Here is a 14,077-nt window from a genome sequence, read left to right as displayed (position 1 = left end):
GTCCCCAGGACTGATGTTAGACTTCCTGGGGCCAAAGCCCAAAGGCTTCAGCTCTGGGGGGCGGTGGGGCTCAAGTTTCAGGCCCCCTCCTGGGGCTGAAGCCCCTGGGCTTTGGCTTTGGCCCCGCCCATCCGGAGCGATGGGGCTCAGGCTTTGGCCCTGCCAGCCAGGGTGGCAAGGCTCGGATTTTGGCCCCCCAGCCCGGGGCAGTGGGGATCAAGTGGGCTCAGGCTTTGGGCCCCTTGGGGTTGTGTAGAAATTGTTGTTCTCGAAAGAGGGTCGTGGTCAGGGCCGGCTCCAGGCACCAGCATTCCAAGCAGGTGCTTGGGGCGGCAATCTGCAAGGGGCAGCCGTCCGTGTGTTTTTGTGCCCCGAGCAGCGCGCCAAATTGCCGCCGCGGACGGTGGGGGCAGTCCGTGCGCCGTTGGGGCGGCACACCCGTTTCCGCGGTGGCGCCAATTTGGCCACAGCTTTCATGTTCAGCTGCCCACGGTGGTAATTCGGCGGCTTCTGTCTTCCGGCTGAAGACAGAAGCTGCCGCCGAATTGCCGCAGCCGCGGAAACGTACGTGCCGCTCTAACAGCACACGGACTGCCCCCGCCGTCCGCGGCGGCAATTCAGCGCGCTGCTTGGGGCGGCAAAAACAGTAGAGCCGGCCCTGGTCGTGGTGCAAGGAAGTTTGAGTACCCCTGGAATAGGGCAAGGGGTGAAAGTAATATTAAATGCTTACTGGTACGGGGACCTGGCTCCGAGCCCCTGGAAGGGGCGGGGCCTCATGCAGAAGGGGCGGGGCTGGGGGTCAGCCTCCCCCAACCAGCCCATCCATGCCACCTGGGGCTCCAGCGGCAATTTAAAAGGGCCCGGGGCTCCAGCCACTGCCATGGTAGTGGCGGTCGGGAGCTCTGGACCCTTTTAAATCGGCGGTCCCGGGGCAGCTGCCCCTTTTGTCCCCCTCTCGACGGTGTCGGGGTGGAGCGGGTAAAAGGGGCAGTGACGTTAATGTTGGCTGGGTACAAGTCGATACCAGCTTCTTACCGGCACACCGTACCGGCCCACTTTCACCCCGGAATAGGGCAAAGGATTGGGAATCAGGCAGCCTAATTCCATGACCTTGGGCAAGTCACTTTCCCTTTTGTGGGCCTGTTTCACCTCTTACCCTTTGTCTCTTTAGCTTGTAAGCTGTTGGAGACAGGGACTGTTTCACTAGGTGTTTATATAGCACATAGTGAACTTGGGGGCCTCAAGATGCTACTGTAATACACAGAATAAGGATCTCTTGGAAGGCTTCTGATCAGGAAATCCCAAGAAAACAGCTGAGCTCATATGCTGTGGTTTTACATTTCTGGCCTTAGCCATAAGCAACCAGGAAAACACAGGGGTGGCTGAAAACAGCGGGGGCTGAGGGAAGCTTTTCAGACTCCTTTCAATACTATTGAGAGCAAAGATTCAAGTTGGTTTCTGGCTACTTATTTTATCTTAACCTTTTGTTAACACAGAGAACCAATCTGGATAATTTCAGTAAATTAGTCAAACTGTCCTCTTCTGATCCAAATATACCTTCCACCAATCTGGCGAGCAGCAAAGGGGACCTGGCTTCAGTTTATGCTGAAGCAAGCAGGCTCCTAACGTGATTACTTACCGCATTTTGTTACCGCTGAACATCTTTTAGTGCATGGTTATAGATCACGCTTGCCTTCCAGGGACAGTCGGAATAAGCCAGCACAAAAGCAAACAACCTTAAATTGGAAAACAGAGGTTTCAGATTGTAACGGCAAAGCCTCACCTGCAATTCATAATCTCCGTCTTGAACTGAACCTGAAAACATAGTTAAAGCATTGAAATAATTGTTGTCTAGATCCTTGTCAGCAGCCAAATTAAATACTTGAGCCACCACCTCTGAGAAACTGGCAGGTTTAACCTCCACTGTGGAATGTTGGGAATATTCCAGCTGGTCGATGTTAAACCACGATCTCTCCTTGGTTTTGATACTTGATGTATTAAAGTTAGATGCCATGGGACTTTAGAAAATACTTTAGGGATCTCTTGTCCTGAAAGAATATTCCTTTCCTTAGGAAAGCAGCCAGGCAGCATTGTGAGCTGTTTCTGAAGTCATAAAGGAGACTTCCTGCCTTCTCCTACAAAAGTGGCTGTATTACCGGTATCTAATAACTCATTGCTTCCTTGAATGCAGAGGTCTCTTTGTTTTGTATTCTTCTGGAAACTTTTAGCCTGACTGAGCATTCCCTGGGTCACCAAAACCACTCGTACTTTGGCACTAGTGTGGGGAAGCATCGTGGAATTTGGCCTAGAATGAAACAGCTGGAAGTTTGGAACTGGAATATTCAAATAGCACAAAGATGATTTGACACGCTCGTTAGCTAACGTATTTGGAACCAAACTGTGTGGTTCTGGGATTGGCCTGACAGCCGGCTTTGTTTTATTGTTTACATTCATGCCATGGGACTTGCAACAAAAGCTCACATAAATAGCAAAGCCCGCAAAACAAGAGCCTGAGTCTGGCCATGTAAAATTAGGTTTGCTTTCTAGTGTGTCCATTCCCTCTGTCGGAACGATCGCATTCTTAGCTGTATTAAAAATGATGCCATAGACTCTTAAAGCTGGAATTTAAACAGGGAAAAAAAATATCAAATGCATTTCTCATTCGGGCTCTTTGTTTACTTCTTTTGCTCTTCATCTTAGACCATGATCACTACAGCTCAGATTCCCATGCACTACCGCAGTGTCGGGTTTGGGTTCACAATATTGCAGAATTTAAAATAAAAACAGCCTATTGTCATTGACTTTTCAAAAACCAACCCTAAAAACAGGTCTGCTCCTAGTAGGTTTCGTAACCCCCTCTTGTTTATTGTGAGCTTTTAGTGGCAGAATCGGGAGGCCTGATTTTTTTTCCAGCCCATACTTGATTTTTTGCATCCCCAATTTTGTGGGCACAAATAAACTGAAGACATAATTTGTATCTTTGAGACACCAAACTAGCTCATCTGCCCGGAAAGGAAGGGCGGTCAGTGACTAGGGCTCCGGACTGATACTCAGGAGAGTTGGTTCTGTCACTGAACTTCGGCAAGTCACTTCAGTTTCCCCTCCCATTCTTTGTGTGTCTTGTCTATTTAAAAAGTAAGCCCTTCAGGACCAGGTCTGTCTCCCTCTATCTCTCTATACAATTACCCTAGATAGTCATCTAAAACTTGGATGCTAAAAAGGAGACCAGGTTATAAAAGTTAAGCCCCTTTTGTCCTTGAAATTGTCTAGCAAACTGTCAGCCTTCTTTAAACAACCATTAAAATCTCGAATTTGGGTCACACCTAAGTTGGCATGGGATCCCTTTAAGATCCATCTTTTGCATCGAGTCCAATTAGCTGGGTTAGATCTTCCCCATCAGCACCCTGTTGGTCTTGTATGTCCACTGTGACGTAGACTCATAGGACTGGAAAGGGACCTCGTGAGGTCATCTAGTCCAGTCCCCTGCACTCATGGTAGGACTAAGTAATTATCTAGACCATCCCTGAAAGGTGTTTGTCTAAGCTGCTCTTAAAAATCTCCAATGATGGAGATTCTACAACCTTCCTGGGCAATTTATTCCAGTGCTTAACCACCCTGACAGATAGGAAGTTTTTCCTAATGTCCAACATAAACCACCCTTTCTGCAATTTAAATCCACTGCTTCTTGTCCTATCCTCAGAGGTTAAGGTTTTCTCCCTCCTCCTTATAACAACCTTTTATGTACTTAAAAACTGTTATGTCCCCTCTCTGTCTTCTCTTCTCCAGACTAAACAAACCCAGTTTTTTCAATCTTCCCTCCTAGGTCATGTTTTCTAGACCTTTAATTATTTTTGTTGCTCTTCTTTGGACTTTCTCCAATTTGTCCCCATCTTTCCTGAAATGTGGCACCCAGAACTGGACACAATACTCCAGTTGAGGCCTAATCAGTGCGGAGTAAAGCAGAAAAATTACTTCTTGTGTCTTGCTTACAACACTTCTGCTAATACATCCCAGAATGATGTTTGCTTTTTTTGCAACAATGTTACACTATGACCCCCAGATCCCTTTCCACCATACTCCTTCCTAGGCAGTCATTTCCCATTTTGTATGTGTGCAACTTGATTGTTCCTTCCTAACTGGAGTACTTTGCATTTTTGTCCTTATTAAATTTTATCCTATTTACCTTAGACCAGGGGTCGGCAACCTCTGACACGTGGCTCGCCAGGGTTCTTACCCTGGCAGGCCGGGCCAGTTTGTTTACCTGCCACGTCCGCAGGTTCGGCCAGCACATCCCTCGGCCCGTGCCGCTTCCCGCAGCCCCCATTGGCCTGGAGCAGCAAACCGCAGCCAGTGGGAGCCGCGATCGGCTGAACCTGCGGACGTGGCAGGTAAACAAACTGGCCTGGCCCGCCAGGGTGCTTACCCTGGCGAGCCGCGTGCCAGAGGTTGCCAACCCCCCGCTTAAACCATTTCTCCAGTTTGTCCAGATCATTTTGAATTTTAATCCTATCCTCCAAAGCACTTGCAACCCCTCCCAGCTTGGTATCGTTCACAAACTTGATAAGTGTACTCTCTGTGCCATTATCTAAATCATTGAAGAAGATATTGAACAGAACAGAACCCAGAACTGATCCCTGTGGGACCCCACTTGATATGCCCTTCCTGCTTGAGTGTGAACCACTAATAACTACTCTCTGGGAACAATTTTCCAACCAGTTCTGCACCCACCTTATAGTAATTCCATCTGGGTTGCATTTCCCTAGTTTGTTTATGAGAAGGTCACGTGAGACAGTATCAAAAGACTTACTAAAGTCAAGATATACCACATCTACCGCGTCCCCTCTAGCCACAAGACTTGTTACCCTGCCAAAGAACATGGGTTGATGTGGGGAGAGTTGAGAGGATGGGAATGTATAGGCCTACTTTCACTAAAACATTCCTATTTAGAAAAGCACTTAAGCCTGTGCATTGAAATCAATGGGACTTAAGCATATGTGTACGTGTTTTTCTGAATCAGGGCCCATGACCTTAAAGTCTGTCTCTCCACCTTAGTGTTTTGAGGACTGTGATAAGCTATATGAGAGACACAACAGGAGCCAAAGTGACCTCTAATCCTGACAGCAATGTGCCTTCTAAGAGTTGGACCCCAAAAAAACCCCAAACCAAAACCAAACCAGAGGCAGCTGTTTTATGAGTTACACATCCTCACCCCATTAATTGACACAGAGCCTGACTGCAGAATTGAAGCTAGTTGGACTTCAATGAGAACAAGATCAGGGCCACTGGGAGAACTGCTCCACCTTTAGGCCACAATCCCCACCTCCTCATTTGGTGCAGGTGCCAGGGGCCTTATTTCAGATGTCAACATGCACATTCCAATAATTAAATTGGCCACTTTTCTTGTCTTCCAACGGCTGTACATTTCAAGACATCATTTTGGAGGCCCGTTATGGATCCCAGCATCGCAAACAGAGGAGAAGCCGCACAGCCTTCACCGCCCAACAACTGGAAGCCCTGGAGAAGACTTTCCAGAAGACTCACTATCCAGATGTGGTGATGCGGGAACGACTGGCCATGTGCACCAACCTACCGGAAGCCAGAGTACAGGTATCCGCGTTCTACCTTGCTTGCTCCAATAGGGCTATTTAAGAGATATACGAAGAGGGCCCACTGGGTTGGCTTGATCTGTAGTTCTTTCAAAATGCTTTCATAGTAACCAAAGAAGGAGGGTTTTCTCTGCAGCAAAAAATGGACTTAAATCTTTGCTTCAGACTGAGGGAGCTGCAACAGAAACTGAATCCACACACACATTTTTGAGGGTTTGTGTTGTCTGAGGGTAGCCCTGGCTTTCATTTGGGATTCCAACTCTCTTTGGGGGGAAATCTTAGAAATGGCCACAAAAGTCTACTTATTTATTTATTTACTTATATGACTGTTTCTCTGGCATCCTCGGAGGCCTAGGAGCACAAGTAATTCCAGCTGTTCCCTCCCAACAACGTCAATATTTATAACGTCTCAGACCATCTGGTCCAACAGTTTCTGTTCTCCTCCAGTGAAACAAATAAGTAGAGCTGGTCGGGAATTTTTTCACAAAACTTTTTGCAGTGTAAAATGCCAATTCATCAGAACTGAAATTATTTGGAGGAGGTGGTTGGTTTTTGAGGAGTTTCTCAGTTTGAATTTAAAAAAAATAAAAAGCTTAAAAATTGTCAAAATGGGACATTTTCAAAACAACAAAAAATTAAAAAGTTCTGGGTTTTGGATCAACATTTCTCTTGTTGAGAAACTTGCTTTTTAAAAAAGGAAAATAGAAAGGACAAAATCAAAACAAAAACAGAATTGTCAAAAGAAAACCGCATTTTGATTGACCTAAGCTGAATTTGTTCGTGAAAATTTGAGATTGACTTTTTGTCACAATTTAAGGTGAAAATATTCTTCGAACTCTCAAATTCTTCTGGGATGGGAAAATCATTTCTCACCTAGCCCTACAAATACTAATATGCTGCATGACTTACTGATATTATGGGTGCCTGCTCAGTATGGGTTTAAGGCGCTACATAGCAGGCCAGCCTTAACTGAGAAAAATGGGAAGGGGACATGAGATTTCAATCTAGCAGAAAAAGATATAACGTGATCCAAGGCTAGAAGTTGAAGGTAGACACAGTCCGACTAAATAAGGCGTAAATTATTGATGGTAAGAGTAATTAACCATTGGAACAATTTACCACAAGTTGTGGTGGATTCGCTATCATTGATTTTTACACTAAGATTGGATGTTTTTCTCAAAGATCTGCTCTAGGAATTATTTGGGTGAAGTTCTGCAGCCTGTGCTATACATGAGATCAGACTAGATGATCACAATGGTCCCTTCGGGCTTTGGAATCTACAAATTACAATCTTGAGCCGGTTGTCTCCTTCCGAATTTATTCCCAAATTGAGTTACGTTGGGATAGTATGTTGAAAAGGACACACCCACACACACCTAGTATTAGCAATTGGATATTTTCCTGTAATTTAAGAGTAAGAACCTTTGACTTTGCTCCTAAAGGTTACTGGTTCAATTCCAACCAAGGAAACTTCCTTCACCGCCTGACCTGGCATATTGGAATCAAATGTCCTATGATACCAGATACTACCTTGCTGTACAGCTTTAAAGGATTAGCCCAAATATCTTAATGTGAGACATTGCATCACACAGACGATACATATTTGGCCCAGCAAGGGTATGAACCACTCAAGACCTGGTTCCCAGTACCGTCACAAAACAACACAATACCACAACAGAGCTGCATTCATCACAGAGAGAGCTTGTATACAACATACATAACGAAATCAGTTAAATTGCAAAATTTATCTTCTTGTTTTGTGGTAGCAATGAGCCCTGGTCTACAGTGGGGGGTGGGGATCGACCTAAGATACACAACTTCAGCTACGAGAATAGTGTAGCTGAAGTCGACATATTTAGGTCGACTTACCGCAGCATGTGCACGGTGCTGAGTCGACTGCTGCTGCTCCCCCGTCGACTCCGCTTGCACCTCTCGTGGCGGTGGAATACCGTAGTCGACGGGAGAGCGCTCGGGGATCGATTTATCACATCTACACTAGACGCAAAAATCGATCCCCGATAGATCGATCACTACCCGCCAATCCAGCGGGTAGTGTAGACACACCCTTAGAGTCCACATTCAGGGATCACGGTATTACTGCTAGTTACTATGCACGGACGCGCACACACATACTTCATGCCCCAAACAGCTTACAGTCTAGAGACTCAAGAGTATTCTAGTGTACAGAGCACTGAGACTCAGGACATGTGGGTTCTATTCCCAGCTCTGCCACTGGCTGGTCAAGTGACCTTGGGCAAGTGACCGTCCCCCCTCTGTGCCTCAGTTTCCCCATCTGTAAAATGGGGATAAGGCTATAAACCTCCACTATAAAGAGCTCTGAGATCTACTGAGATGAAAAGCACTACAGAAGAGGTTGTTGTTATTTAGGTCCATTCAACTAAGCATTCAAGTCAAATAATCTAAAGTGTTGGCAGTAATTAACGCATATGTCTGTCCTCTATAATATGACTTATTCTGACTGTGTTTCTATATGGTTTTGGTACAGATTAATGTGATATACGCTGTTTTTAGAAAGCTAGCAGAACATTGTACTCTCTACCTCTTTAACTCAGGTCTGTTGGTGACCGAGATGGTTTAATACATCGCTTGTGATTTTTTTTTTTCTTGACAGAGCTGTGTTTTCTTAAAGAACCAGCATTAAGTCTGGGGATTTTAAAAGCATCTAAGGGAGTTAGGCACCCAAATTCCATTGAAATGCAGTGGAATTTGGGTGCCTACATACCGTGGGTTCTCGTCAAAATCCCAGTCTATTTGACTTTTTGATTTTTGCATTACTAGGGGTTTTTATCCTGTCTCCCTGTGGTATAAAGGTTTGGTTTAAGAACCGAAGAGCCAAATTCCGGAAGAAACAGCGCAGCCTCCAGAAGGAGCAGTTGCAGAAGCAGAAGGACTCAGAAGGGAGCCACAGCGAGGGGAAGACGGAAGGTCTTGTGCTGGAAAGTCAGACTTCCGCCCCTGACGTAGACAAGCCACAGAGCCAGCCGAGCGAAGCCAGCACGGAGCTCAACCTCACCTTGTCGGAGCAGTCGGCCAGCGAGTCCGCAGCAGAGGACCAGACGGACAGAGAGGAGGACTTTAAGAACCCCTTGGAGGAGTCCAAAGCAGACAAAGGTCCCGGCGCTGAGAGCAAGGCTCTGAACTGCAAGAGAGCCAGTCCAAAAGCAGGTGAGGGTCAATGCGCGTGTGGAGGCCTGGTCTCCAGGCCAGATTGGGAGCCAGAGACTGAGCATTGGCAAGTACAGTATGATATGCCCTAGATCATTGGTTTCTCCCAGCCTGGAAGGGGGAGGTCACAATCCCCTGGGAGGGAAGCAAATTGGTCCAGGTGCGTGATGAGCATTCTTCCTTTCTTTATGGCTAGACGGGATGCAGGGAGGTCCCCTGTTGTAACATGGGGTCCCAGCGCAGAGAGGGCTGAGATCCCCCGTTAGCTTAGATGAGCACCGAAGAACACTGCTCAGTGACAGCATGCCATTCACAGGCATACTGGGCACACACTTCCCCATTGGATAAGAGTCTAAATGCCCTCTGGGGAACACACACTTGCTAAAAAACCTGGCTCTCTCTCACAAGCCAGGTCCGCCAGGCACTTTAATGAGGTAGTTGCCAGTTGCGTGTGACCCAGTCGGGCAAACATGACCAACAAGTTTAGCACAGAAATAGTTCATAGTGTGGAATCAGAATCTCCTCTCCTGGTGGATTGTAATGGCTTGCAAAGGATCCGAAAGAGGTCAAATCCTAGCCCTCCAAGAGCTTGTTGGGAATATACCACAAAACCTGCAAGACCGACAACCAGGCCTATTCTCTCCAGAGAAGACAGTGGCAGGTTTGCTCAGGCCTGGCCAATGCATTTCCTCACTAAACACAGAACAAATACATCCGTCCTACTCATCTGTAAACCCTCTCAAGAATGAAGTGGAAGGCCACAGGGATACAGGATGGCCCTTACCGGGGAATGTAGAAATTGGCAGACTGTATCCAACTAGTGGGCCATCTAATCTTGACTCTGATGGTGGCCAGCTATAAAAGAATCTGCCCATGGCAAGTTAATACATGGAGATATATCTATCTCATAGAACTGGAAGGGACTCTAAAAGGTCATTGAGTCCAGCCCCCTGCCTTCACTAGCAGGACCAAGTACTGATTTTTGCCCCACATCCCTAAGTGGCCCCCTCAAGGATTGAGTTCACAACCCTTGGTTTAGTAGACCCATGCTCAAACCACTGAGCTATTCCTCCAGATCTTCATGACAGCAAGGAGCTTTACCTTCCGTGAGCTGGAGCTACGCTCCCTGCCAGGCCCAAAGCCTACGCTCCATGGCGGCATGTCCATGGCTGTTAAAGCCGTATCTGCACAGGAACAAGGAGAGGTGTCAGCGAGCAGCACAGAGCTGGGCTAGAATTGCTTCCACCCAGGAACAATATGCCAGGGAAGGGAGGTCCTCGGCCTCCCTGTGGGACACTAGTGTCCATCAGTTAGAGACTGGCTTATAACATGAAGCATGAGAGTTTGTGCCTCTTCCAAATTATTTATTATTATTGCTTTTAAATGTTCAGTCCTTTTGGGACTCCTGTTTATCTCTCGGCTTCAGATATATCTTGTGGCAATGAGTTCCCCAGGCCAATTTGTGCCTTCTGTGGAAAAAGTATTTCCTTTTTGGTCAGATTTAAATTGGTCACTTTTCAATTTCCTTGAATGACATCCCCCAACCCCGCACCCCTCCCATTCTTGTATTTTGAGAAAAGGTGGCTCGAATCTGGAGTGGTGCCGTTTGGATGAGTTTTATAGGGCCCCAATCTTGCTTGCTTGGGTTTCTCCACCCTGGACTCAGCAAACAAGATCTCCTCTGAACAGCCAGTATGGAAAGATCAGTTCTCCATTCTGGTTCTGTTTGGGTCTTCACAATAATAGCCCCACTCTGTCGCTTTCCATGGCCTTGTCTGAGCCTTGCTTGGAAAGGATCAGGGGAGGCAGTTACAGGAACGCTGGTCCAGATAATTCATTCATCAACACCCTTGCTGCAATTTGGCTTCTGGTTAATTAGCACTCAAATGTGCAAGGTGATTTGCATACTCCGTCCATGCTCCGGAGAACTTAGTCTGGATAAAAGGTCCCCGGCACCCCTCTCCTTCCTCCTTCTCTGTAAATCAGTTGCCTTCCTCAGCCACCACCCTCCTTAGGGAGATCGTTCTATTCAGCGGCCACATATGTCTAACCCCCCTCCTTACATCTTGTCTTCTAACGCAGACTCTCCCATCAGTGCCACGGTGACGCCTTCCTCCAGCAGCGGCATGTCTCAGACTCACTCCTACTCCTCCTCACCTCTGAGCCTCTTCCGTCTCCAGGAGCAATTTCGCCAGCACATGGCCGCCACTAACAACTTGGTCCATTACTCCTCCTTTGAAATGGGGACCCCAACTGCCATGCCCTACTTGGGCATGAATGTCAACATGGCGCCCCTCAGCTCTCTCCATTGTCAGTCGTATTACCAGTCGCTCTCCCACGCCCAGCAGGTCTGGTCTTCACCCATCTTGCAGGCGTCTAGCTCCCTCCCTACCCTGAACAGTAAAACGACAAGTATTGAGAATCTAAGGCTCCGGGCAAAGCAGCACGCCGCCTCCCTCGGACTTGACACCTTACCAAACTGACCGCAAGGCAGCAGGGGAACCCCCACCCTACCGTCAGCCGCAAGAGAAGGCACCTTCCGCTGGCACTAAACGTGTGGCTCTTTTGAAAATGCACAGCTCTCCTCTCCACCTGGATCAAGGTGCTCCCTTTCGGGGGATACTTTCAATCCTTTACTTCTTCACTAGCTCCATTTTCACGTCCGGTACTGCTACTGGCCCCACTTCCACTGAAGTATTTAATAAAGAAGGAAAGAGGGCATGTACTTAGATGTTAAAAAAAACTCTCCTGAGGACCGAGGAGTTAAAACTGTCATGTCCAGAAAGATCCCTCTTTCGTTGATACTGTGATAATGTGCCGACTGTGATTTTTGTTTTGTTTTGTGCTCTGGAAAACCTAGTCTCCTCGTACTGTATATAGATTCTATTGTTGAAAACATCCTTCATTTGTGTGTTGCTGTCTGTGTTGCCTTATGCAGAATTATGGAGCATTTTGCTATCTTTCCTCCCTCCCCCTTTCTTTCAGATTTATACTTGTAGTAGCTAGAATCAAAATTACAATCCAAAAAAACCCCACAAGCTCTGAGCGGGAGATGCTTCTTTGGCCAGAGTTCTGAATGAGTCTAGCAAGAGGAATTCAGAGAAAAGATTCTGAATGCCATTATCATATCTTCTCCAGTTCTCCGTTAAAACCAACCTGCAAACGCCAGGGAATGATGTAAAGGGTTGTTTCCTGTTAAAGCACTTCCCGTCGGTAGGAACTTTTTTTTTTTTAAAGCACTTCTTCGAAGTCCGAGGACAAAGAATTTGCCACCGGGCTCTGTTGGTTAGAGAGCGAGGAAAAATGAAAGCACTAGATTTTGTCAAATTCACAAGACTTTTACTGAGGTTGCTGCATCTTTGTTCTTCACTGAAGTGTACACTCTGCTATTTATAAATGATGTGTAAAAAAGCATTTTGGTCTAACTTGGACAACAAAGAACAATAAAAAGTTGGTATGAACTCCTGCTGCGTTCATACACCATTTGCATTATGTGGCGGTTCATCAAAACCGTGATTAATTCAAGCTGTGTTTAGGAAAACTGTCTCCATGCCAAATTCTGTCCTCAGACCACAAACCCTGGGGGCTCCCCTGCTTGTCTCAGAAACCGACTAAGTAGAGAATGAATGCAGACAGGCTAGAGGTGGGCCTGAACCAATACCCAGATCTGAACACTCCTGAGCTTAGGAAATGACTTAAATCCAAACCCAGATGCGGATCTCAATTTTGCAAATTGCCATTCCTCTCGGTAGAAGGCCAAACCAAAATCCCAGATCCAGACATCCCGCAACCCAGTGGGATGTTGAAGATCTGAATCAAAATTATACATGAGCCTGAGCCTCGCTGATACTGTTAATGGAGCTATGCCAATTTATACCAGCTAAAATCTGGCCCGTATGTGATTAGTGTGTGATATACACACACACATATAACATGGGTATCTGATGAACTAAAAGCTTTTATTGACTTCTGTTTTGCCTAGCTCTGTCCCATTACCAATGCGATTACACTAGCACAGAGGATAATGGCCAACTTACTTATCTAAATGTGGAAAAAAGAATACAACCCGCTCGACTACAACTGTCTCTCTCAAGCTGTTCTGCTAAAAGTCTCTCTTGGTGAGTTCCCAGTGGTGACCAGACCTGGTTGGGAAATGATTTCCCTTCTCCTCTTTGAAAAATGTCAACAAAAACTCCCTCCCCCCCCCCCCCCATGGGGGGGATGAGTTACTGAAGACACCGTTTTCAACAAAAGTGGAAATAAGTTTGTGTACATTTCAGTTCAGTCAAACATTTTGATGGAAAATGTTCATTTGGCTTGAGTGGTTGACAAGATTACGCACGTCACCAGCGCTGCAAGATACCCTATAACGGGTATTTTGTCTGGGATCTGCAAAGAACCCAAACCATATTGACACCCTCTACCTGAGGCCTTCTTGAAAATCCCAGTCTTTATTTTTTATAGCACTTGGGTGCCTGCCATCTGAAACCACTGACACCAAATATGAGCTTTCATTTTATTTCCACCCAAATTACCTGTTTGTTTCCTCTCCTCCCTATCTCCTCCTAAGGATGATAGTGAGCAGGTGTGAAGATGGTTTTAATACAGCAGAGCAACTGAAAAGCATTTTTAAGCACCCAAGGCTAAATTTTGCCCAGGAAGGGTGATAGAGTGAGACATCGAAGGGTGGCCTAAGTGACATGACGTTCAATTCTGATATGGTATGACTGGAATCAGCGACATCCCTCGGCAGGTCAGGACACTAATCTTGTTACACTAGGGGATACAGAAACACACCACAGAAGATTACAAGGATCAAAATCTATCAGTGCCCGACCTCTGCCTGTAGCCTTCAGCAAGCCCAGGAAATGGAGTGTGGCAGATACACCTGACGCGACAATAAACTTCCCTCAGTTCTCCAGAGGAAGCAGAAACTTCCCTAAGGTTCTTGTCATCTTACCTCAGGAGGAAATTCCTTCCAGAATCACAGTGTAGCAATCCATTGAACCTTATGTGCATCATGTTACATATCTAATCCCATTTATCTCCAGAGATAAAATTGGTATGGAAGATACAGGTCCTGTTCTGAGCGCTGAGTTCCTTCCCTTCTATGCTCGTGTCACTCCATTAAAATCAACAGAGTGACACATGGATAAAACTGGAGCAAAGAACAGTGAGTCAGACTCCTGGTTTTCTTTTAATCCTAAAGGCAGCTGATCCAGGGGCAGAGACTTTCGAGTCTTCATCACTCTTTGGGGAGGAATCTTTCCATGTGGTACATGTTT

The 14,077-nt window shown here is 46.4% G+C and overlaps 1 protein-coding gene across 1 annotated transcript in view; it reads left to right on the top strand.

The window, feature by feature from the left end:
• The window catches only part of DMBX1 (diencephalon/mesencephalon homeobox 1), a 33,313-nt gene extending 21,060 nt beyond the window's left edge, over positions 1-12,253 (top strand). Inside the window, exons 3-5 of the mRNA XM_005284877.3 lie at positions 5,429-5,607; positions 8,438-8,792; positions 10,875-12,253. Of these exons, the coding sequence (XP_005284934.2) occupies positions 5,429-5,607; positions 8,438-8,792; positions 10,875-11,275 (935 nt within the window). The 3' untranslated portion in view covers positions 11,276-12,253. The remainder of the gene's footprint in view (positions 1-5,428; positions 5,608-8,437; positions 8,793-10,874) is intronic.
• Positions 12,254-14,077: the final 1,824 nt, after the last annotated feature.

The sequence above is a fragment of the Chrysemys picta genome, chromosome 8 (genome assembly GCF_011386835.1).
Source record: "Chrysemys picta bellii isolate R12L10 chromosome 8, ASM1138683v2, whole genome shotgun sequence".
In the NCBI taxonomy this organism is placed as follows: Eukaryota; Metazoa; Chordata; order Testudines; family Emydidae; genus Chrysemys; species Chrysemys picta.
This window is presented reverse-complemented; position numbering and strand designations above follow the sequence as displayed.